Source organism: Trifolium pratense, linkage group LG3 (genome assembly GCF_020283565.1).
Source record: "Trifolium pratense cultivar HEN17-A07 linkage group LG3, ARS_RC_1.1, whole genome shotgun sequence".
Lineage (NCBI taxonomy): Eukaryota > Viridiplantae > Streptophyta > Magnoliopsida > Fabales > Fabaceae > Trifolium > Trifolium pratense.
The window spans coordinates 40,952,784-40,977,641 of NC_060061.1; the positions used below are offsets into that span (position 1 = coordinate 40,952,784).

Here is a 24,858-nt window from a genome sequence, read left to right on the forward strand (position 1 = left end):
TCCGCTGCGACGTTTCGTGTCATGTGCACGATCGTTTAGAAAATGTTTTTCCGTAGCGCTCCGGCTTCATATCTTTAAAAAGTTTTTAAGATCACGTTTTTAAGGGTAGTTAGTTCGGGGTGTTACAATAGTTGGTATCAGAGCAGGTCGGTTCATGTGAGCCATTAGGATTTTCTTTCTCTTGTATGAAGCATGTGTTGGGTACACTGTTAATACATTCTAACGTCGAGTTGTGATTCGTTCAGGAATCATGGCTGCTGCTAGGACCAACGCTCAGATTGCACAAGCTTTGACTGCTTTGACTACATTGGTGGTAAGGGATAATGACCCGGGAAGGGATAGTGAGAAAAGATTGGAAAGGTTTATGTCGCATAAACCAACTCTGTTTACCGGAGGCTATAACCCGGAGGGAGCTATCAAGTGGTTAGATGAGGTTGAGATCATCTTTGAAGCAATGTGTTGTTCTGAGGAGAACAAGACTACTTTGGGAACTTATGCCCTTAGAGAGGAGGCAATCGTTTGGTGGAGGAATGTGAGACTCAGGATTGGAGTGGACGGTGTTGCTATCGTTTGGGAAGCTTTCAAAAGGGAATTTTTAAGGAAGTACTTTCCGGCTGATGTGAAGAATAAGAAAGTGATCGAGTTCATGGAGCTCAAGCAAGGAAATTTATCAGTCGCCGAGTATTCGGCTAAGTTTGAAGCTTTGTGTGTGTTTAGTCCACACTACAATACGGTGGAAGCCGAAGAGGATAAGTGTGTCAAGTTTGAGAGTGGACTTCGTCCGGATATCAAGCTTTTGATTGGATTTTCTGAAATCAGGGATTTTCCGACCCTTATGACCAAGGCAAGGATTTGTGATGAAGATAGCAAAGCCAAGACCAACTACTATAAGGTTTTGAATGATAGGAAAGGGAAAGGTTTGGATCGTGGTAAACCGTATGAGAACAAGGGCAATGGAAGTGGAAAGAAGAAGCAAGGAAGTGGAAGTTGTTACAAATGTGGAGAGCGGGGTCATATGTCATATGATTGCCCGAGGAAAAGCGACAAGTGTTTCAATTGTGGACAGTTTGGGCACAAGGCCGATGCTTGTCGGGTGAAAGTGTTTTGTTTCAATTGTGGCGAGGAAGGTCACAAGAATCCGGTATGCAAGAAACCGAAGATGCCGCGTTGAGGGTTCGTTCTCTGTTTTATCTCTTAGGTAATTTCGAGGGCGAAATTCTTTTAAGGGGGGTAGAGTTGTAACGACCCGATTTTTAGTAAATCGATATTTTATATATTTGCATATATTTTGGGTTAGTGTTAAATATTTATTTACGCGACCTATTATTATTTATCGCGAACATAAGTTTGTGAGCGAAACCTTTGCCGTGTTAGTGGGCTTGGGGCGTGTGATAGGGCTTAATGGGCTTAGGCTATTGGGCTTGGTTCATGACCATTGGAGAGTAGTATAAGTAGCAAGTCAAAACCATGAATAGTTTCATAATTCACTTTTCATGAGAAGTAGAAGTTAGCAAGAGCAAGAACCCTAGGAGAGCAAGGAGAAGAACTTGAGCAAGGAGAAGAGGTTTAGAGGCCAAGAATCATCCTTCAATCTAAGGTGAGAGTGGTTAAGCATAAGCTTGGGTGATCCAAGAGAGGGGAGGTGTCTAGCCTCCATTCCTGAACTCTCTCATCCAATTTCTTTGGGGTTTGGGTGAAGTTTCTTTATCATAAACATGTCTTTTCATCTTAGTATGCTTAATGAACATCTAGGAGGGAATATGTATATGTTTGATGATGGTTTTGCATGTTTATGCAACTTTGCTTATTTTGCAAGAAATTGACATGATTTTGTATGTGTGATGTGTTTTGGTGTTTTTGATTGTTGATACATGTATATATGTATGGTATATACATGATTGATCACTTGTTATGCATTTATAACATGTCTAGATGTATTTTTGAGTTGATTTGAGGTTAAACCGCCTTAGATAACTCAAGAACAGATATTCTGTTCTGGTGTGGTTCGCTAAGCGACCAGGGGTTCGCTGTAGCGAACAGGTTCGCTGGATCTCGCCGAAGCTCGCTATGAGCAGGTGGTTCCCGGGTGAGGTTCGCTTAGGCTCGCCAAGCCTTCGCTCAGCGAATAGTTCGTTGAAGCTCGCCAAGTCTCGCCAAGTCTCGCCATGAGCAGGTGACTCCCTGGTGTGGTTCGCTATGTCTCGCTAAGCCCTCGCTTAGCGAAGGCCTCAGTGACAGCAATGTTTGCTAATGTTTGTAAAGTGTGTATATCCATGTATTTGGTTTTGTTTTGGTTTGGAATTATTATATGTTTAATAATTGTGTTGTGTGATGGCATTTATATAAAATGTCAAAGAAGTATATGTATTTTTGTATATCGGATTGTCCGATAAAGAAGAATATCAGTTTGTCTGATAAAGAAGTTTAATGGATTATGTTATCCATGTAATGAGCAGTAGCTTCGTGCTAAGTGATTATCATATGTTTGGTAAATGCATGGCATTCATAAACTCATGCATTACTTAGGGATATCAGACTTGTCTGATAAAGAAGGATATTGGACTTGTCCAATAAAGAAGGATATCAATGGTAAGTTCCTTGATAAAGAAGATGGTACCACATGCATTAGTCGTGTCTAGGTTGGCATGACATTGAATGTTTGGCTTTAGTCGCATTTGAGTAAATGTGCAATTATGTGTTATGTGTTATGTGAGTTCTTTGTGTTGTCCGAAACGACGTGAAACTATCTGGTTGTGTATTTGTGAGTATGTGTTATCTGGTGTATTGCTTATTGAGGCATGTGTGTGAGTTAGTATTACGTGATAGGTTGAATATAGGTGCGTTTCTATATTCGTATGTATGTGATTATGTTTACTAACTCTCTACCTATTTGTTATGTGCTGGACCTTTGGGGGTTCAGGTATTCAGGTCGAGGTTTTCGACGAGTTTAGCTGCCGATCGTTTTGGTGAGGAGCACTTTTGGTGAGGAGCTAGTGTAGGCTACCTTTGTATAGTTTTGTTAAGTTTAGTTTGGTTGAGATGTATATTAGTGCTCTGGTATGTTGTAACATCGAGTCGGGGATCGTTTGTATTCTGTCGTATATCGATGTGAACATCTTGACTTATGTTTTATGTTAATGATTTATCTTTTGAACTATTTTGTTCATTGCTTTGAAAATCCTTTATTAATGTTTTCCGCTGCGACGTTTCGTGTCATGTGCACGATCGTTTAGAAAATGTTTTTCCGTAGCGCTCCGGCTTCATATCTTTAAAAAGTTTTTAAGATCACGTTTTTAAGGGTAGTTAGTTCGGGGTGTTACATTCCTTTTATGGGCAAGGCCCTGGATTTCTAGATGGTCTGTAATAACTGCACACTGATATTCTCTATGCTCTGGTACTCTATGATTTCCTATGCATGATGTTTGTCTAAATTATGGCTAAAAAGGGGGAGTGGTGTGTGTGTGTGACAAGTGTGAAGACAGATGTTCTCACATCTGGTGACTGTTGGTGACTGTTGTTGTGCTAGTGTTTGTATGCTCGTATTGAGGGGGAGTGTGAGTAATATGCATGTACTGAGGGGGAGTAGTGAATATTCTTTCTCTATCTGGGGTGAGTATGCATGAATTCAGGGGGAGTGTGAGTGATATTATCTCTTGATCGCCTGAATACGTTTGATGACAAATGTTGTGCCAAGTGTTATGGCACCTGACTATTGAGTCCACTATCTACTATGACTGAGAATTTATTTTTCTCAGATGTTTATGGGAATTTATTTTTCCTTGTGTTGTTCCATGAGGCTAGTTGTCTTTATTCCGCTGTTGCATTGCCTCTGATGCTACTTATCTCTCTTGGAAGTAGTTTTTATTGTGTGTTACTTTCTTTCCTAGTTGTGTGATCATGTTGACTCGAAGGAAAGGTAATACTGTATGTATCTCTCTATATACTGGTCTAATATTGTTTTAGCCAAAATTTGCCAAAGGGGGAGATTGTTGGGTTTTTGTATATTGTCTACATTTTGCAAAAACATATTTTAGCCAAGTGTTGAGACAAGTGTGCTGACCCCAAGTGTTGTGACAAATGTTATGACACTTTGGAACAACACCTGACTCTGTTCTGCGCGCGCCAGCTGGATGTTATTATTTTCTACTCAATCTTTTGAAGATCTGATTGAAGAATTATGTCAAGGTTTCTTACAGAAGAAGGCGCACGTGTTTAATGTGTTTTATGAGGCAGCTAAACCCTAGTTTTATTTTCCAAAGGAATTATATTTTTGGAAAATATATTTTTGCGGTTTCAAAAATATAACTATTGATTTCAAAAATATATCACTGCTGCCGCAATTCTAGAAGCCCTAATTTTGTCTTGAAGCCCAAGTCGTTCTACTACTATAAATACGAAGGCAAGCATATGGTTTCAAGCATCTAAAATCGTGTTCTTACAAAGCGTGTGTTTTAGGATTTTAGAGTGTTAATTGTGAGCCTTTCTTGTGTCTCAATGATGCAAGCTTAGGACCTGAGTGTTATTGAGTTGTAAGTGTGAACTTCTCCTAAGCTTTGAAGTACGGAGATTGTTCTATTGTGTTGTGTGGTTTACTCGCAAGCTTTTAAGCAAGAGTGAATCCTAGTTTCTTAGGAGTGTGTCTCCACCTGTTGTGTTTGTGGAACTGAATAGCAGCGCTGTCTGTGTTGCTAAGGTGGGAATTGGGACGGGGTCTCATATCTAGGAGTTCCTAGGTAGAAGGGTCATTGGGTAGTGATTAAGTGAGAAGTTGTAAACGGGTGAGTTTAGCTTCGAAGTAATACTGCTGATAGTGGACTTCATTCCTGGATTGGTATCCCCCAGAGTAGGCTTTAGGCTGAACTGGGTTAACAACTCTCGTGTGTTATTTACTTTACTGTTTGTATTGTTTTATGTTATTTGCTCTGTTTATAGACAAGTGTTGGCGCACCAGTGACAACATCTGTCTACAACAGACAAGTGTTGCTACACCTTGAGCAACACCTGTCCACTGTGTGCCAGGAATTTCACTTTCTTCTCACCAAAATGTTTTTTCCCAAAACTATTGTAGCTTTGGTTTTTGCCTTTTGTGTTTGCCACAAAAGCACCTTCAACACTTTCTTCCAACCTTAAAGATCTTCTCTGCTCAGTAGCTTGCAAAGCATTAACAAGCTCTGCAAGTGTGATTTGAGAAAAGTCCTTAGTTTCTTCGAGAGAGGATATTTTTGCTTCAAACCTCTCTGGAAGACACACTAAAATTTTTTCCACAACTCTTTGATCACTGAGATCCTCTCCTAGCAATCTGATTTGTGAAACCACCTTCGAAATTTTGTCAGAAAATTCTCTAACAGTTTCGGTTTCTTTCATTTTTAGTGCTTCAAACTCTCTTCTCAAGTTCAACACTTGCATCTTCTTTGTTCTTTCACTCCCTTGGAACTCTTCCTTCAGCTTGTCCCAAGCTTCTTTTGCAGTCTCAAGATTCAAGATCTTGATAAATATATCATCATGTAAAGCTGCATGTATTATGGCAAGTGCTCTTCCTTCTTTTGCCACTTCCTCATTGTGATTTCTTATTTGAGCTACCGTTGGGTTGTTTGGAAGAACCGGTGGGGTGCTTCCATTTTCCACAACATCCCATAAACTTTGAGCTCTCAAATAAGTTTTCATTTTTGCAGCCCACAAATGATAGTTTTCTCCTACAAACATAGGAGGTGGAGGTAAAGAACTATTGTTGGAAGCCATTTATGGTGTATAAAGGTTTTTTTTGTGAATGTTTTCTTGCTGGTTTTGTTTCCTCACAGACCCGTTAAGATCAATGAAGCTCTGATACCATGTAAGAAAAAACAAAGGCTATTGTAAAGTGGTGGAGAAGAAGGTTAGAGAAACTAGAAAACTAGAAAGACAATAAAGTTTTGGAGGAAGATGTTATGTTACTAATTGTTTGATGATACAAGGTACATTGTGAACTCCTATTTATAGTAGAAGGAGCAACTACATAGCTTACATGCATGAAGGCAAGTGTCAAGAGAAATACATGCAACATGACAAGTGGTAAAGAAAATACATGCATCTATACAAGTGGTAAGGGAAACTACATGCAATAATACAAGTGTGATACTTGCAACAAGCCAAGTGTATCACATACAAAATGTTATGGAGGGATCCTACAATGGATGGGCTTGGATCACAATGGATATGGGCTTAAGAAGAACATCAATTTCTAACAATTCTGATTCGGATTATTTTCTCCTTGCACTTAATTTTCATTTCTGCGAATAAGATTTCCATAAAGAGTTGTTCTTTATGATGAAGGAATATGGTATGGTTCCTAATCTTTTGACTCGTGCTGTTGTATTCGATGGTTTAGATCTTGATATTGATATTACAATGTTATGATTGATGGTTTGTGTAAAGATGGAAAGTTGAGTGATGCAAGGAAGGTTCTTGCGCGTCTGCTTGTTAAAGGGTTGAAATTTGATTCACATACTTATAATATTCAAGGACCAAGGCGAGCTTGCTATGATGTTTGTATATGAAAATCCAAACTCAATTATGACAATGATGGTGTTCTAAATGGTAATTGATTGAAGTGTTCAGAGCCGACTTTTTTGGCCAAGAGATCAGTACAATTCAATCTTAACAAAATGAAGGTATGCTTTTATTCAGAATACTATAATTATTGTAATTCCTTATATATCTTTTACTTATAATTCTATATAAATTTTAATTCATTTTTAAGTCATCGAGACATAAGAAGACAGAAACTCTAAAATGAAAGGACATAAAGGAAAAAATAAAGGTGAGATTCTCTGAATTTTTACGAAAAGGAATATTGGATTGAACCGTTGCGGCCGTTGCAGTCAAAACTCCGTTGTGTTGCGGTGAAATGCTGTTGCGTTGCGGTTGCGTTGCGGCATCACGTGTGATTTGAGTTCACACCGCAATTGCGGTCCGATGCGGTTGCAGTGCCTACCGCATCCGCAATATTGCGGCCGCATCAGGTGATGCGGTCCGCAATTTAAAACCTTGCTTATTCTCACTTCTCTCAGACAATATTTACTATTTGCAATTTTACCTTCTGAACTCATTAGTATCCTCTGTTTTCCTTCACCATGTAAAGTGACTCATTAGTGGACTCTTAACGTTATACTTTTCTATTTTAATTACGGTTTTTCATATCTTCCATTTCGGCTATCATGAAATTGAACATCTATGATTTCAAATGAATGATTTTACAACCTTATAGACACAATTAGATCAAGGAAGCAAACTGGATCTCATGTTATGAAAAAATACAGCTAGCTCATGCTCATATACATAGTGAGTTTAATACAATTTCACAGTCAGATCATACTCCAATATTAACAAAGCTAATGATGTTTGATGTTGAAGTTATTGGAGCCAGCCACTGAGTTTAGAAGATCAACTAAATTAGCAGTAAAAAGAAAAATAAATCCAGTGCATTCACATTAAGTATTATCATTTTTGTTTTTATCAAAGATAATCTTTAAAACTACACAAGTCAGCTACACTAAATAGCAAAAAAAGACAAGTGTCAATCTCTAAGCACCTCCACATAGGATTTTATCTTTCATTATATTCCAAAATTTTTACCTTAATTAGGCAATGTTTTCAAATTTGGAGTTGGAGGGAAAAATTAGTGAAGGAATGATGAAAGGGCCTTCATATGGACCGGAAATGCAAGGCCCATGTTATGTAAGCCCAAAACGCCTGGAAAAAAAAAAACTCGGTGGCAGAGCAAAGCATTGATGAGTCCTTTTCTTTCTCTGCGATGTTTTCCTCTTCTGGCAAACAACTGAGCAATGTTTTACCCAAAAATAAAACAAAATCCCAAATTGATGCAACCTTCTTCACGGGTTTGAAATTCAAATTCAAACCCTTCCACCTCATTCAAACATAAACCGAATCTGGCTTTCAATTTTTGCTTCTTTACGTATACCCTTTATCCAATGTTGAAATTTGCTATATCGGTGCTTCATGAAAAACCCAAATGCAGATTTCAGAATTTGGCTCTGAGGAAAGCAAATTTTCCCTCCAACATGGGTTTGTCTCAACGCATAACCCTAAGGTAATTTTGGATTCCAAATCTCCCGCCTTCATTATTATTGGTTTTATCATTTTTTTTATTGTTTTTAGGGTTTCTGTGTTCTTGCTATTTAAAGTGTTGGTTGTTCATTCAGACATTTGCACCGCAGCCAAAATATTTGCCTGCCTTTCGCCTTTATGTCTTTTTAATCAAAAAAATTGTTAGAGCAAAAATTATATCTTATTTTAGATAAACAAATTTATAATTTTCTGATTTTCAATATGGCTTTGACTGTTGATAATCGTAACATGTTTTCAAACATTGATGAGATCAATTCTGATAGATCAACTTGGAATTTGCAAGCAAAGATCATAAGACTTTGGCAAGTGAGTGATTTTAATCGAGCTAATGTTCCTTTTTCTGTTGAAATGGTGTTGATGGATTCAGATGGTGCTAAGATTCATGCCACTATAAAAAAAACTCTTATTTACAAGTTTAAACATGATTTAATTGAGGGAAAAGTGTATTCTTTTGAAAATCTTGGTGTGGCTTCCAATAATGGAGGTTATAGGACCACACATCATCCATACAAACTGAACTTCCAGTTTGGCTCATTTGTTCAAAGGTTGTCAAATTGTGACATTGTGAAATCTCCATTTACCTTTGTTCCAATTGCTGAAATTGTTGGTGGTTTATATGACACTGATTTCTTAGTTGGTGAGTTTTATTATATTTTTTTATTTTTATTATTTAAAGTGTTTATTTATTTGATAACAAAAATTTGTTTGATTAACTTTATGTCAGATGTAATTGGTTTCTTAACCGAGATTGGCCAGGAACGTGAAATAACTAATCAAAATGGTAGCACAACAAAGCTGAATGTCATTTCCTTGGAAGCCGATGGGTATGTTATTTACCTTTGTGTTGACTTTCATTTGAGAACCTCATTTCTTTATACAAATTTTTGTTCATTACTTTAGGCATAAGCTTCAGTGTACACTTTTTGGTCCATATGTTGATGAACTGAATACCTTTGTTGGAGCTGGTGATCTAAACAATGCTGTGGTCATTGTTCAGCTTGCAAAAGCTAAGACCTTCCAAGGTTGAGATTTACAAATCACTTTATTTATTTTCAATCATGTTATAATGACCACTTTTTTCTGAATATGTATATGTTGTTTGATTTTAAATCTGAAGTTATTGATTGGCAATTTGTAGACAAGATACACATACAGAATTGCATGAATTGTTCTGTTTTGCTATTTAACCCAAATTGTGAAGAAAGTCAGACCTTTAGGGCAAGGTGCGTGTTAATCGAATTAAACTTAGTTTATTTTTTTCTTATTTTACTTTAATAAGATTATTTTTATATAAACATATGTAGTGACTTCAGTTAAATTTCATGTTGTTTATTAGTATCAGTGATTCCGACGAGAATCCTTCTCCATTGACCTTTACTCAACTCAGTAACGAGCCAACTGTATCCCCACTTGATGAGTTTCTGTACAATACTCCCAGGGCAACATTGCAAGATCTCAAGGATGCTACAAAGGTAAGAATTTAAACTACTTCATATGGAATAGAGTGTTTTTTATGAATATGCAGAAGCTTTTTATTGACCTACTGCTTATTTGTTTGTAGGAATCATCACATGTTGTATGTGCTACTGTGAAGAGGATTTTAAATCCTGATAGTTATTGGTATACATCGTGTTTTTGCGGTAAAGGTGTTATACCAGATTCAAATTTATGGTTTTGTGAAAAGTGTAATAGGCATGTTCCAAAGGTTGTTCCTAGGTAATAATATATGAAAATTGCTAATTTATAATGTGGTTTATTTAGGGTTAATTTCTTTTTTATTTATGTTCTATTATTAACTATTTTATTGCACTTCAGGTTTTGTGTCAAACTCCGAGTCATTGATGATACTGATTCTGCCACTTTAGTTGTTTTTGACAAAGAAGCAAGTGGGATATTTAATATGTCTTGTGCCGATATGCTTCAACTTGGCGATGCTGTATGCTTCTTTGTTAATTAATTTGTTTATTTTATTACTTAAATATCATTTGACTTGCAAATATAAATTATTAATATCATTATTTTATTACAGGATAATGATGGTGAGGGGATTGTGCCACCTCCGATTGATGACTCATTGGTTAATCAAACTTGGCTTTTTAAGGTTGAAGCTAAACCTTCTCAAAATCCACGATTTGAACAATCTTTTCGTGTTAGGAAGATTTGTACCGATGAGGCTATCATTAAGCAGTTTAAGGACAAGTGGGATATTGAGGATGCTCTACGTACTAAAAAAAGAAATGTAATACTTTTTCTTATTACCCTAATTATTAAACATTAAAACATTTATTGTCTATCGTGTTTTATAACGCCTATGACTTTGACTTTTGTAGGAGGGTGGTTCTTTGAGTACTCTGCTTGATAAAGGGAAAGATGTTTATGTTGGTGGTACCTCAAATGTACTTTCTCAGGTAACAATATAAATTTATGCATTTATTTATAATTATAATGTATGCTATCAATCATACAGAATTGCATTCATATTTTAGGATTTTAGGGTTCTGTATACATGACAAATAAAAGTTATAGACCATTATTAGTTTCATAAGTCAATCTTAATATGCACTTTGGTACAGTAACCTGATAGTAATGTTTTACGTTGTTAACATTTAGTTTGGTCAGATGGATGCCTTATTTTATTGATGTTGTTTAGGAATGTCAAAACTTTAGTGGGGATTCTGATAAGGGAAAGGGTCTGATTGTCGATGGAACACCTGTTGAAGTTTCACAAAATTTGATGCTGAAATTTTCAGAATCTGTTGTAAATCTTGACGATGATTCTGTTAATACTCCTTTTTCTGTTAAGTCAATGACATCTGGAAAGAAGCAATTGACATCTGCTTCTGCTGTTAACCCAATGACCTCTGCATTGGCTGTGAAGCCAAATACCTCTGTTATTGATGTGAATGAGACGACCTCTGTTGCTGCTGTGAAGCCAATTCTCTCCGCCGGTCCTGTGAAGGCAACTACCTCTGCTGTGTTTACTCAACAATCTGCTTCTGCTGTCAAACCTCTGAACTCTGCTTCTGCTGATGATGTGAGCCTGAAATCTTCAGCCTCTGCTAGGCTATGTGGACAGCGCAAGAAGCCCGTGGCAAAGAGAGTGTCCCCTCAACATGAAGATCAAACAGCTGAAGATGACAATGCTCCTATCAAGTTATTGAAGAGGGCAATCAAGATTGAGAAGATCCCTTAAGCTGAAGGTGTTAGAATTAATGTTATGTTAGTATTATTAATATTATGATTAGGTTGAAATAACTTTATCTGTTGTAATTTGTCCCAGTGGCAGTGGGCTTAAGTACTGTTGTTTTGTGGCCCAGTGGCAGTAGGCCTTTAAGTAGGGAAAATGTTAAAATTTGAGCTTGACTCATTATCTGGTGTGTTTTAATTAGCTACTCTATGGTTGGTTGATGACTTTTGTAATCAGGTCCAGTGGCAGTGGTCCTTTACTATTTGCAATTTATATTATTATCTAACTTTCCGTATATCCCTTTATGTTATTACTTCACATAGTTATTCCAAAATTAAGGCATTGTCAAACAAAAAGTTTGGTGGCATATTAATTATTTGATGGTCAAATGTTAATTTTCCCAACCTCCTACATTAAATAAGCTGTACCAACCTTCAACTGCACATTATGTCATGAGACTAACACATAGATCTATATAAGAGGAAGATTGAAGTTCCATATCTACTACATTGTTTTATGTTTAATAGTTTTATACTGCCTTTTGCAAGCATACATGGCTACAGGTTCTCATGAAGATATCAATACAATTATGGCTAGCAGGTTACAAAAGTGTATATTGACTACAATACATGTCAAAGATGTTGTAAGTGTTAATTTCTCTTAGTTTTTGTCTTTTGTTTTTTTTTTTTTCATAGTTCCATTCAATTTATCAGTACTTTCATCCTTTATTATTGCAGCCATTTGGTGAGATTGATCCTTTGTTTGCTCATAAGTACTTTCATGAGTTGGGTCGAGTTTGGAAAGTTTATGCAGGGAATGACTTACATTTCCTTAGTTGGAATCAATCTCTTCAACAACCTCTAATAACAGATGGCTGGACAAAGCTACGTGAACACTTTAACTTGCAGGGAATATATCATGAAATTAACTTCGTTTATTATGGTGATAGTATGTTTTACATGTTGCTTCCTTCGACAGAATCATGCCCAACTAATGAATTCCCTTCATTTCACTCCCTATCCACTAAAGTCCCTGAACCACTAACTTTTGAGATTGTTTTAAAAGATAACTCAAATGGATTCAGAGAAGAATTAGTTAAGTATTTTAGTGTTAGTAACTATTTTGATTAATATTACTTTTTCATATTAGTCAACAACATTTTCCTAACTCTGTCAACTATGCTATGCAGATCTTCGACAAGTGGTTAGGCGACTATATAACATCTTTTCATAATTATTTAGTGCTTCAAGGTCCCGTCGAGGAATCTCCTTTGGCTGAAATTATTCAAACACCGGGTCGGAATGGAGTCCGGAAAATGGAGTATCAAGCATGGTCTAAATTCTGCATGGATAATTACCTTTCAGCTGGAGATCGTCTAAAGTTTACTTTTTACAATATTGCAAAGAGCAACAGAGTTGATGTTGATGTTGTTAGAGTTGTTATATAATCCAACTATCAACATATGGAACAATGGTTTATGTTAATTTATTTTTACCTGTACTAATGACTACTACAACTGTAGTGAATTTCATGTTAGTTATTATGTCTTATTGTTATTATTTGTCTTGGTATTTTTTCGGTTAATCTTTGACAGGTTTAAAACATAAAGATAAGGATATAGCTAAAACCAACTTATGGCGGCAAATATTATGTATGTAGATCGCTCCATTAAGCCAACCCATTATGACTATACATAGGATCACCGTATTCATTATACATATACATGACATTTTTTCATTACTATATTCATTAGTTACAATAGAAAAGGTTGCAGTCTTATTTATCCATCCGGATTTGAAACTTATTGATCACTGTTAGATTTAAAATTAAAATTTTCTACCCATTTTTATTGACCGATGTAAAACATAAAGAATACCTCTAAGATATTTTTTCTATCAAATTTTGTTTCAGTCTTATTAAAAATACGGCATTTGTCAATCTCTAAGGCAGTCCACATACCTCTAACATATACATAATATTTCTTCATTACAATTTTCATCGCATAAGCATCTCAGGGTTGCATTATTATTTATCCATCCGGAAGTTAAACTTATTGCTCATTGTTATATGTGATTGATTTTTCTATCCAATTTTGTTGACAGATTTAAAACATAAATAAAGGGATATAGCTAAAACCAACTTATGGCGGCAAATATTATGTATGTAGATCGCTCCATTAAGCCAACCCATTATGACTATACATAGGATCACCGTATTCATTATACATATACATGACATTTTTTCATTACTATATTCATTAGTTACAATAGAAAAGGTTGCAGTCTTATTTATCCATCCGGATTTGAAACTTATTGATCACTGTTAGATTTAAAATTAAAATTTTCTACCCATTTTTATTGACCGATGTAAAACATAAAGAATACCTGTAAGATATTTTTTCTATCAAATTTTGTTTCAGTCTTATTAAAAATATGGCATTTGTCAATCTCTAAGGCAGTCCACATACCTCTAACATATACATAATATTTCTTCATTACAATTTTCATCGCATAAGCATCTCAGGGTTGCATTATTATTTATCCATCCGGAAGTTAAACTTATTGCTCATTGTTATATGTGATTGATTTTTCTATCCAATTTTGTTGACAGATTTAAAACATAAATAAAGGGATATAGCTAAAACCAACTTATGGCGGCAAATATTATGTATGTAGATCGGTCCATTAAGCCAACCCATTATGACTATACATAGGATCACCGTATTCATTATACATATACATGACATTTTTTCATTACTATATTCATTAGTTACAATAGAAACTTGGATGGTAATCTTTATCCATCCAGTTATGAAACTTATTGATCACTATTAGATTTAAAATGAAAATTTTCTACCCATTTTTATTCACCGATGTAAAACATAAAGAATATCTCTAACATATTTTTTCTATCAAATTATGTTTCAGTCTTATTAAATATACGTTATCTGTCAATCTCTAAGGCAATCCACATATCAACTCAACGTTCAAACTTATTGGTCACTGTTATATGGGAGTCATTTTTTTAGACAAGTTGCCTGAAATAAATTATCGCGGTTTCCGGCCATTAAGCCAACCCATACAAACACTATGTTTAAACAAATATTACTAATTTCAACCCAAATAAAACATATAAAAGTAAAAATACTCTTGATATAATAGCCGTCTGGGGGGTGCAAGTATCAAGAGAATACAACGATGGAGCAACGGACTATACGAAGAAGCCTAAAATGGGTCTTAAGATCCACAACCCATTTGTATTGTCCTCATTGACATACACTAACATCATCGATATTGACTTTGTTTGAAACAAACAACCACAACCCTATCCATTCATCTTTCTCCTTACCATGAGGACCACTCTATTCCATCCAATCTCCTTCAAAGTCAAGCTTGAGTAACGATATTCACTCACTCCTTCAAATCGTATCCGTTCAATTTCGATAATGGCTTCTTCATCTTCGGCCAGGTATTGTCGTTTTCAAATGTTGTTTTGTTTTGTACTTTTCGACAACATGAGGGACCATTTCATATGACTTTGAAGTTCCAATCTGTTTGTGGATAACATAGTATAGTGTATCTTCATCTGTCACATGTACTTTAGGTAAATAAATTAATTGCTTTTGTCAGTTATACACATGTTTTTCAATCTATTTAAATGTCGTTTTCAAGATAAATAGTTTATTAGGTTAAAGTTTGATTAGGTTAGTGTTTCAAAAGTAGACAACAATTTTACCATAATATCAAAATTATTTGTTCAAACCCTCATAAACAATTACTATTTGCACGAACATATATTTGCCTTTAGGTTATTTTACTACTTAATATGGTGCATATTTTAATTTTTTTCAAAATTTATCATCAGATGCTTACTATTTATAACAATGTTTGGATTGGATATATAAAGGAATCTACTCCCCCCATTATGTTTGTTATGATGTGGCCAAATGCTACCAAATGTATTGATGTACAATTTGAGACAGAATAAAATTTTGGTCTATTACGACGCCTGTATCCTAAATTATCTTTATATGTTTTCGACAACTAAATCTATGTCGACCTCTTGAAGTTTGTCTTCTTAGTGTTTAAAAAATTTACAAATGTATGCACTTCAATTCCTTAAAATAATTGATCAAAACCCTAATATATACATTATCAAGTTACGTTTATGCTAACATTTTGATTTTTATAAGAAACAAAACTGGTGGTCAATGCAAAGTAACATGTTGGTTCCAAGCTGAAGTACACCCTTCTAAGGTAATATTCATGAACCAATTATTGTATTATTTTTCTTCATTTGTATTATTTCATTATCAACTTCACACATTCAATTAATGGAAAATCTTCTTTTTGTTTATATTAGGAGGAAATTTATATGTGTCCTGCATTTGCTAAGAAGTATGCATCCAAAATGAACTTCAAATACTATGGATGGATTAAGAGTAGAAATATGTATAAAGACGGCGGAAGCACTATGGTTGTTTTCAAGTGGAAGAATGATCAATGTTATATTAGTGATGGTAGAGTTGTTGCCAAAAGGAACGGTATAAAGGTACCAACCACTGTCACCCTATACTTTGAAGGCGAAGATAACACTTTTACCATGTGGCCTGGATCAATTGAAGAGCGTCCTAAATTTTTTCAACATAGTCATTCAATCTATCCTAATAGGTAACTTTTTATATGCTATTTTGTATATTGCCAACATAAAAATTAAATTATTATTTAATTAGGCATTAATGTATATCTTCGTAATATTGTTATCAAACAGCGTCGGTGGCTGGTCTTTTAATCCGGAAAGTAGCTTCGAAACTGTTATTTATCCATATAAGGTATTCACTACATAGCAACTACTTATATCTGAACACATATAATTTCTATTTGAAACTATTAATTTTCAGTGGAGTTGTTGATATCTAATCATTCTATATAATGTTAAATGCAGGATAGAATTGGCATTTGCCATAATTTTGTGGAAAACTTTGAAACCATTATTAATTTCGATAATCCTGTCATGATAATAAACAGTAGGAAAGAGGAATGTCAGGTCTTACTTGAATGTAGCAAAGGAATATGGTATCTCAGTGGTGCCTCCAAAGTTGCTAAGGCATTTGGATTTAGGAAACCCACATCTGTTATACTTGATTTTCAATTTAAGGATAATCGGTTTCATATGATTGAAAAAAGTGCTGCCAATACTTCTAATTCTGCTGCTCCTCCTGCTAATAAAAGTCCATTGATCATTTTATCGGATTATTCCGATGAGGATGACGATAAAGACGAAGCTGAAGATGAAGATGAAGATGAGGATGAAGACGATGATGACGATGACAATGAACAAGATGAGGATTGTAGACTTTTTTTTGCTGCAAATGATTTCATGGTTTTGGATGGTAATGATGATGATGTTGTTGCTGATGATGAAGATCCGAATCGTTATAATCACTTTGATGTGAAGATCACAGAGTCCATGGCATACAAGAATCAAGTTTTGGTAAGTACAATTTATATTACAATAATGTTCAATTTGGTTTATAGCTTTACCTCTTCTTTCAATTAATATATCCCTAATTTCATTGTATTGTAGCATTTTCCCAACCTAACATCTAAACATGCTCTCCGGACATCTCAAAAGACGATTTATATTCGAGATATCAACACAGGAAGAGTGATCAATTGCAAAATCTTAACCTCATCCCGCTATAAATATGAAAGGTATCTCGGCAATGGTTGGTATGAATTCAAGGATGAGCTTCAGTTGACGCCTGGAGATGTTTTGAAGTTCTCAGTTGAAGACCCTCCGCATTACCTCAATGTCTTGGTTATCCGTGCCGCTTGATGAGGTTACGACGGAGCTGCTGAAGATGGTAGGTTTTCGAAGTTATGTAATCATGGTTAATAGTTTTAATGACTTATGTAACACAATGCATCCAAGTTTGTTTTTTTTAGGCTATTATATTTAATGTATTCTGAACATCCTGTGCGTTACTTCCATGTAATGTACTTCAACTATCAAGAAAATTTATAATGTATGGATTAACATGTTCTATTAATTTAAGTTTGTTGGTTAACATAATTTTGTTTTATGTTATAAGCTCTTTGGGTTTCAATATTAATATTGAAAAGTACCTAAATAAATTAAGGTGTTTGAAAGTGTCATTACGTAAGCACTTATCAATCCCCCTCTACCTGGTTAATTTTAGTAAACTTAAAATTATATGTGACTCATAATAGATTAAATTACACATTTGGTACTAAATAGAATCAATCTTTATACTTTTAATATATCTATAAATAGTACTAAATAGACTTAATGGAACATTTGGTACCTTGCGTTTATATAATACGATATTTAGTCCGTTGATGGAAATGACTTTACATGGTGACCTAAAATAAATGTCAAGCAACAAAATTGACACATTTTAGGAATAGATAATCATATTGAAACCAAAAAATAAACGTCGTGGACCAAATATGCGGTCATTTGGAGGACCTACTTTTCAACTTTATTTTATAAACATGATGGTCATATATTTGTAAAAATTTTAAAGTAATATAATAGAGAACAATAGAAAAATAATTGAATGAACGTTGTTCATTTAACAAATTATCAAGGCAAACATTAGGTTTCAATATTAATATTGAAAAGTACCTACATAAATTAAGGTGTTTCAAAGTGTCATTAAGTAAGCACTTATCAATCCCCCTCTACCTGGTTAATTTTAGTAAACTTAAAATTATATGTGACTCATAATAGATTAAATTACACATTTGGTACTAAATAAAATCAATCTTTATACTTTTAATATATCTATAAATAGTACTAAATAGACTTAATGGAACATTTGGTACCTTGCGTTTATTTAATACGATATTTAGTCCGTTGATGGAAATGACTTTACATGGTGACCTAAAATAAATGTCAAGCAACAAAATTGACACATTTTAGGAATAGTTTATCATATTGAAACCAAAAAATAAACGTCGTGGACCAAATATACCCAATACAAGAAGAAAAAAAAAGCGCAAAAGTACAAATCTCAAGCTAATCGGTTGTACAAAAATAATTATATCACCTCCAACTTCGTTACAAACATACTCATCTCTTTCCTAAACAATCAATAAATAAATAAAAAAATATGTATAATTAGAGATCCAATGGACTAATTAGTTGGGAAAAATTAATAATAGCACCCCCATCTTCGTCATATACATTAGCCTATCCTTTCTCTGCGCACTTGAATAAAAAAATTTATTTATTGATATCCTTATATATATTTTAATAGATATCCTTATATATATTTTAACCAGAGCATCACAAGTTGTTTTTCAGTTCAACTTTGTTTTTTTTTTTCTTTTACAATCTAACCACTTCACCTTTTTCTTTTAATGTCGCGCTATATATTCAATATTTCATAAACACAAAGTTCGATTTCGCAAAACTTTTTTATAATAATATAAAAAATTTATAATTCTAAATAATTACTAATGAAAGCATTTTGCAATGACTTTACATGGTGACCTAAAATAAATGTAAGGTACAAAAATTGACACATTTTAGGAGATGTGCAGATACATATTACAAAATCAAGTTCATATGGGATCTTTGAATCGCGAAAGGTAACACCCATCGTGGCACCTCATCCTCTTCCTTCTTCATCGTCTTCTTCGTCTTCTTCGTCGTACCATTCACACCAGCTTTTACAATGGAACCTTCAATTAACAGGTAATAAATCTCTATACCTTCCTCTTATTACCATTCAATTGATAAATAGACCCACGGTTTATGTTAATTGGGATCTATTGTTGGAGGAAATCATAACATAGGTTATTAAGAGGAAATTTTGGTTTTCAGTTAATGTAAATTCCTTATTCTTCGTATCATTTGTGAAACAGATTAATTAGATTTATGTGATGGATAATTGGTTTTTCACTTAACATTTAAATTATGTAAATGTTGACATAAAAGTGTTGAGAATAATGTTGTTAATATGTTTATGCAAGGAACTTCACTATTTCTTCACTATCTCTCCATCATAGGCCTGCTTGGTTCAAAACTGTTATTGACCCTGATAAGGTATTATCAGTTTGATCGATTTCTTTTAGAACATATTTTGATTCACATTGGTTTATACTTAACTTTGATGCTGATATATTTTGCTTGCATCGAATCATGTTTTAGGACAAAATTCATATGTGTCCACTTTTTGTTAAAAATTGGTCAAGTCAGATGAATTTTGAAAAAACTGGATGGATTATAAATGGTAATAAAGAGAGAACTATGGTGGTGTTCAACTGTGACAATGGTAAATGGTATATTAGTTCCGGATTTATGCTTGCCATGAGGAATGGGTTTACAGAACCAACCGAAGTATATTTTTATTACCAACTGAAACGTAATAATTTATTGATGTTTGAATCAATTATGACTCAATTCACTCCTCCTTACGAAGCTCCGTGTGATGATGAGGAACATCCATGTTCTGCTGTTTGTAACAATGATCAAAACAACGAAGATGTTGAGGTCAAACTACTTAATTACCAAGATACTGAAGATGTCGATCAATCACATATCTATAAATTTGATGTCAAGATCACAGATGCAATCATTAAAAATAATGAACTCCAAGTAAGTTATATTCAATCCATAATTTTTTGGTTATGTTTCAACTAAATGTTTTTACTATTTTAAGTTTGACTTTTAATTTTATATCAGGAATTTCAATACATACCATCGAAGTTCGTTCTCAAAGTCAAGACTGAAAGTATTTCTATTACGGCTATGGACACAAGCGAAGTTTGGAGTTGCGAAATAGTAACATTTAATCGTGCTTGCCAACTTCCACAATCCACAACTGAAGGTTGTTATCACTTTAGGTTGAACAATAGGTTAATGGTTGGCGATGTACTGCGGTTCACAAAAAAAATATCAAATCATGTATAACTTAATGGATAGTTCCAATTGTATTAGCCTTTTATTGTATCTAGATTTTTAACGGCTTCTGTAATATTAACACTAAAATGTTGCAAAAATGTATTGTCATTTTATCAATGCTACAAGACTTATGGGAATATTCGACATTTGATATATAACGTTATTTAAGTTAATTTGGTTTAATACTATTTCATTATGAATTGAATATTGTTTTATTATCTTATACAAATACTGCTTGACCATCATATCTCTATATAGATTTCAATTATATATGGGTTGATGGTATGCATACAATTTCAGTTTTGTAGGTTTTAAGTTAAGTTATATCCTATTATATGTTGGTCAACAAATATAATGAGACAATAGATTGCATTCACAATTGCATGTGATACCTATATACAATTTTTTATTGTTCAATGCTCAAAGCATATATTAAATTGTCTTATTCTTAAGGCATATTTTCCCTTTTTCGTCCAACACAATTGTGTTGACAAGGACAATACAACATTTTACCTATTCTACAATATACACTTTTCCATAAGAAAGTTAGACATTTCACATGTGATGATAGAGACTACACTTTTTCTAACTTGCATTTTTTATGCCTCTTTCTTACACCAATGCATACAAAGTGAATAGAAAATATAACCAAAATAAGATTGCTCATAAGTTGACCATCTTCTTTTGTCATTTTGTTTTAACCAATGCTCTCGAAAAAAACTATGAAAAATATATGTTTTGATCTCTTCAAACCAATGCAATGTTCATCAAAAGATCCATGAGTTTCTATGAGTTTGAACATCTATTAGCTACAATATGCTTAACTAAAATACCTTCATGGTTGTTACACTAATTCAAAGTTCAATCAATGGATATTCCTCAATCAAAGTTAGCAAGATTTAGTAGGAAACAAAGGTTACTATCAAAGGAGAATGACTCTTCTTCAGGTTAGTACTTCATAATCCTTTGTTACTTCAAATACTCATAGTTTTGTTATTCACAATTTTTAGTATTGAGCACTAATATTGTTGTTCTTACTTACAGCTAATATTGGACCAAAGTTGGGAAAAAACTCATTCAATAATGCACCATCTGGATCAGGTTACACAATAATCTGCAACTTCAATCTTTTTTTCAAATACAGTGTTATATTTCTTTGGTTATTTCAGTTAGGTTTATTTTTTAATACAAAAACGGATTTTCTCCATGACAGAAAATGTTATGCCAATGGATATCAATATGAAATCCAAGTATACAACAAAGGGAGAACTATTTAAGAGGAAAGCAGACAGGATTCCATTGTCACCTTTGACTCAAGGTATCGATAATTCTATTTTTAATGTATGGAATCTGTGTATGCAAATAGCGTAGTATAACCATATATTCAAATTTTAAACAGGTAGCATATTGACCACAAACATAGAGAGCGATGTCAACGAAAACATTCCCGCAAAAAGAATTAGAATTCCAAATCCTAAATATTTTTCTCCTGTCTCATGTGTTATTAACTCTTCAAATGACTCCAGTTCTAATGCTTCAAGACCAACACAACAAGGTTATTAATAAAATTATTTATTGGAAACTTTCTATTATCTGATTTTTCATTTATTTATCATAACAATTGTGATTTATTAATCTAATATTATACGGATTAATGTATACAGGAAAAAATTCAGCTACATCAAAATTTGCAGCTCCTACATCATCAACATCAAATAACCACATGTCTAAACGGTTTCCACTGAATAGTAAATATATTGGTGTTCAAAGATTAGATTTTGACGATGAAACCAATGGTCAGTATATTGCTACACTGTTTTATTTGTGTAATGTGTTAAATATAAAGTTCGTTAACTAAACTAAATACTACATTACAATTCAGCTTCTTCTAATGTGGAAAATGACATTGATGTATTCAAATCCAATTTATATGCAAGTTCTGAAATTGAAGGTATGTATTGAATCTACTTCTATATATATTAAATAATATATTTTTTGATTATTCTCTATTAATTTATTTGTTATAAATATCATGTAGGAGTCATTAACTTTGGCTTGCCTGAATTTACATGCAAGTGGTGTAATGCTGAATTATGGTATGAGGAAAGAGCGGAAAAATCAAGGCATGGTCTTGATATAGAATTTTCACTTTGTTGTGCAAAAGGAAAAGTACAACTTCCTCTTCTTAAAAAGCCACCAGAACTTTTATTAGCTTTAATAAGTGGACGTGATCGTCGTAGTAAGAATTTTCAGGAGAACTATAGAGCTTTCAATAGCATGTTTGCTTTCACATCATTGGGTGGTCAGATAAATTACAACATTAATGATGGTGGTGGACCTCCTCAATTCATTTTAAGTGGTCAAAATTATCACAGAATTGGATCTTTGCTGCCAGAAATAGGAACTACTCCTAAGTTTGCACAGTTATACATCCATGATACTGATAATGAGGTGAATAACCGAGCTGCGGTCTTCAGGTTAGTAGTTAGTGGATTTTAATCAAAATATGAGTCAAACTACATCATTTATATATAATTAATACTTTAATATTTTCCAGGTCTGATAACAACAAAAAAGAACCCATTGATATTTCTTTAATTAAGGATCTAAAAGAAATGATAGATTATTGCAATCCACTTGCTAAGTCTTTTAGGAAGGTCAGAGATGCTATTCAATCTGGTACTACTCATAATTTGTCTTTGAGATTATACCGAAAGCGAACAAATGATTCAAGAATGCATAATATCCCTACAGTTGATGAGGTGGCTGGTTTGATTGTTGGGGACTTTGAAGAATCAGAAATTGGAAGAGATATTATTGTTAATGATAAAAGGTATGGCCTGACTAGAATTCATGAAACTCATGTGTTGTTCCTGCCTCTTCAATACCCGTTGTTGTTTCCTTGGGGTGAAAATGGATGGGAACCAGATATTCCACATAGAAAGACAATAGAAGTATCAAAGAATGAGAAGGAAGAAAGAGTCAAAATTAGAGAATTCATGGCTTTCCGCATTCAAGAAAGGAAAAAAGAATTTGGAAACATTGTTTTTTCTAGGAGATTATTTCAGCAGTTTGTGGTAGATTGTTACACTATGATAGAAGCCCAACGACTATCTTTCATAAGAGAAAACCAAGACAAAATTCGTTGTGATGTACTAAGTGGTCTTCAAGAAGCTGTCGATAGGGGCGATGTGGATGCTTCAACAGTCGGAAAACGCATTATTTTGCCTGATTCTTTCACTGGAGGTCCACGGTACATGTTCAACAATTGTCAAGATGCTCAGGGAATTTGTAAGCGATTTGGTTATCCTGATCTGTTCATAACCATTACATGTAATGCAAATTGGCCAGAAATACGTAATTTCATTGAACCAATAGGGCTTCAACCTTCAGACCGACCAGATATTGTTGCCAGAGTATTCAAGATGAAACTTGATCAAATGTTGTCGGATTTCAAAAAAGAACAAATATTTGGCAAGGTAGTAGCAGGTAAGTACTATTTTTAAATTATTTACTCTACTTAATTTGTCATATCATTTATTGTACCTTTATTAATGATCCGGTTCATAATAGTACATTGGCATATTTGCATTATAATAGGTATGTATACCGTGGAGTTTCAAAAAAGAGGGCTTCCACATGCACATATGTTAATGTGGTTGGATGAAAAAAACAAGATTAAAACTGGTCATGATATTGACAAGGTGATATCTGCTGAGCTTCCTCATCCTCAATTATACCCAAAACTTTATTCCGCCGTATCGTCATTTATGATGCATGGCCCATGTGGGGAAGCAAATATCAATTCTCCTTGCATGGTTAATTACCGTTGCTCGAAGTTCTTTCCAAAAAAGTATAAATCCTCCACAACCATTGATGATGAAGGGTATCCTTCTTACCGGAGACGTAATACTGGAATTTCTGTCAAAAAGCCTAAGGCTAGCTTGGACAACTCCTTTGTTGTTCCTTACAATCCTTTTCTATTGATGAGATATCAGGCTCATATTAATGTGGAATATTGCAATAAATCCAATGCCATCAAATACTTATTCAAATATGTAAATAAAGGTCCTGACCGTTCAAATGTTGAAATCTCCAATGGCAACAAATCAAAAGAGCCGGTTGATGAAATCAAAAGATTTTATGACTGCCGATATTTATCTCCGGCAGAGGCTGTTTGGAGGACATTTGCGTTTGACATTCATCAACATTTTCCAGCTGTTATTAGGTTATCTATTCACTTGGAAAATGATCAAGTAGTTAAATTTGATGATAATAGTTCACTGCATAATGTTCTTCGTTATCGGGAAGTGGTTGACACAATGTTTCTTTCTTGGTTTAAAGCAAATATGGAATATGAAGAAGGTCGAAATTTGACATATTCACAGTTTCCTACAAAATTTGTTTATTTACCACAGGAACATCGTTGGCAGCCAAGGCAAAGGGGTTTTAGCATTGGAAGATTAACATATGTTCCCGTTGGAGCCGGTGATTTATACTACTTGAGGGTGTTGTTGACACAACAAAGAGGGTGCACAAGTTATGAAGATATCAAAACAGTTGATGGCAAGATATGCAAAACTTTCCAAGAGGCGTGTGTAGTGAGTTAAGGC

The 24,858-nt window shown here is 34.0% G+C and overlaps 3 protein-coding genes across 3 annotated transcripts; all 3 read left to right on the forward strand.

The window, feature by feature from the left end:
* Window positions 1-8,325: 8,325 nt before the first annotated feature.
* LOC123915107 (replication factor A protein 1-like) lies at window positions 8,326-11,589 on the forward strand. Its single transcript, XM_045966258.1, has 10 exons — window positions 8,326-8,761; window positions 8,849-8,948; window positions 9,025-9,146; window positions 9,263-9,347; window positions 9,461-9,596; window positions 9,686-9,840; window positions 9,940-10,060; window positions 10,154-10,363; window positions 10,455-10,532; window positions 10,775-11,589. The coding sequence occupies exons 1-10, from the start codon at window positions 8,326-8,328 to the stop codon at window positions 11,315-11,317; spliced, it is 1,986 nt and encodes a 661-aa protein (XP_045822214.1). The 3' UTR covers window positions 11,318-11,589.
* Window positions 11,590-11,835: 246 nt separating this feature from the next.
* LOC123916730 lies at window positions 11,836-12,963 on the forward strand. Its single transcript, XM_045968252.1, has 3 exons — window positions 11,836-11,954; window positions 12,049-12,405; window positions 12,501-12,963. The coding sequence occupies exons 1-3, from the start codon at window positions 11,865-11,867 to the stop codon at window positions 12,756-12,758; spliced, it is 705 nt and encodes a 234-aa protein (XP_045824208.1). The 5' UTR covers window positions 11,836-11,864; the 3' UTR covers window positions 12,759-12,963.
* Window positions 12,964-19,735: 6,772 nt separating this feature from the next.
* On the forward strand, window positions 19,736-24,855 carry LOC123915108. The gene is made up of 11 exons (XM_045966259.1): window positions 19,736-19,939; window positions 20,027-20,171; window positions 21,106-21,192; window positions 21,290-21,346; window positions 21,459-21,563; window positions 21,645-21,800; window positions 21,910-22,041; window positions 22,128-22,196; window positions 22,284-22,722; window positions 22,803-23,734; window positions 23,846-24,855. The coding sequence occupies exons 1-11, from the start codon at window positions 19,736-19,738 to the stop codon at window positions 24,853-24,855; spliced, it is 3,336 nt and encodes a 1,111-aa protein (XP_045822215.1).
* Window positions 24,856-24,858: the final 3 nt, after the last annotated feature.

Coding starts and splice junctions, on each gene's coding strand:
- LOC123915107 (XM_045966258.1), top strand. CDS start 8,326: ATGGCTTTGACTGTTGATAATCGTAACATGTTTTCAAACATTGATGAG. Junction 9,147..9,262: donor AAAAGCTAAGACCTTCCAAG/GTTGAGATTTAC, acceptor GGCAATTTGTAG/ACAAGATACACATACAGAAT. Junction 9,597..9,685: donor ATCTCAAGGATGCTACAAAG/GTAAGAATTTAA, acceptor ATTTGTTTGTAG/GAATCATCACATGTTGTATG.
- LOC123916730 (XM_045968252.1), top strand. CDS start 11,865: ATGGCTACAGGTTCTCATGAAGATATCAATACAATTATGGCTAGCAGG. Junction 11,955..12,048: donor CAATACATGTCAAAGATGTT/GTAAGTGTTAAT, acceptor TTATTATTGCAG/CCATTTGGTGAGATTGATCC. Junction 12,406..12,500: donor ATGGATTCAGAGAAGAATTA/GTTAAGTATTTT, acceptor TATGCTATGCAG/ATCTTCGACAAGTGGTTAGG.
- LOC123915108 (XM_045966259.1), top strand. CDS start 19,736: ATGACTCAATTCACTCCTCCTTACGAAGCTCCGTGTGATGATGAGGAA. Junction 19,940..20,026: donor TTAAAAATAATGAACTCCAA/GTAAGTTATATT, acceptor ATTTTATATCAG/GAATTTCAATACATACCATC. Junction 21,193..21,289: donor GGAGAATGACTCTTCTTCAG/GTTAGTACTTCA, acceptor TCTTACTTACAG/CTAATATTGGACCAAAGTTG.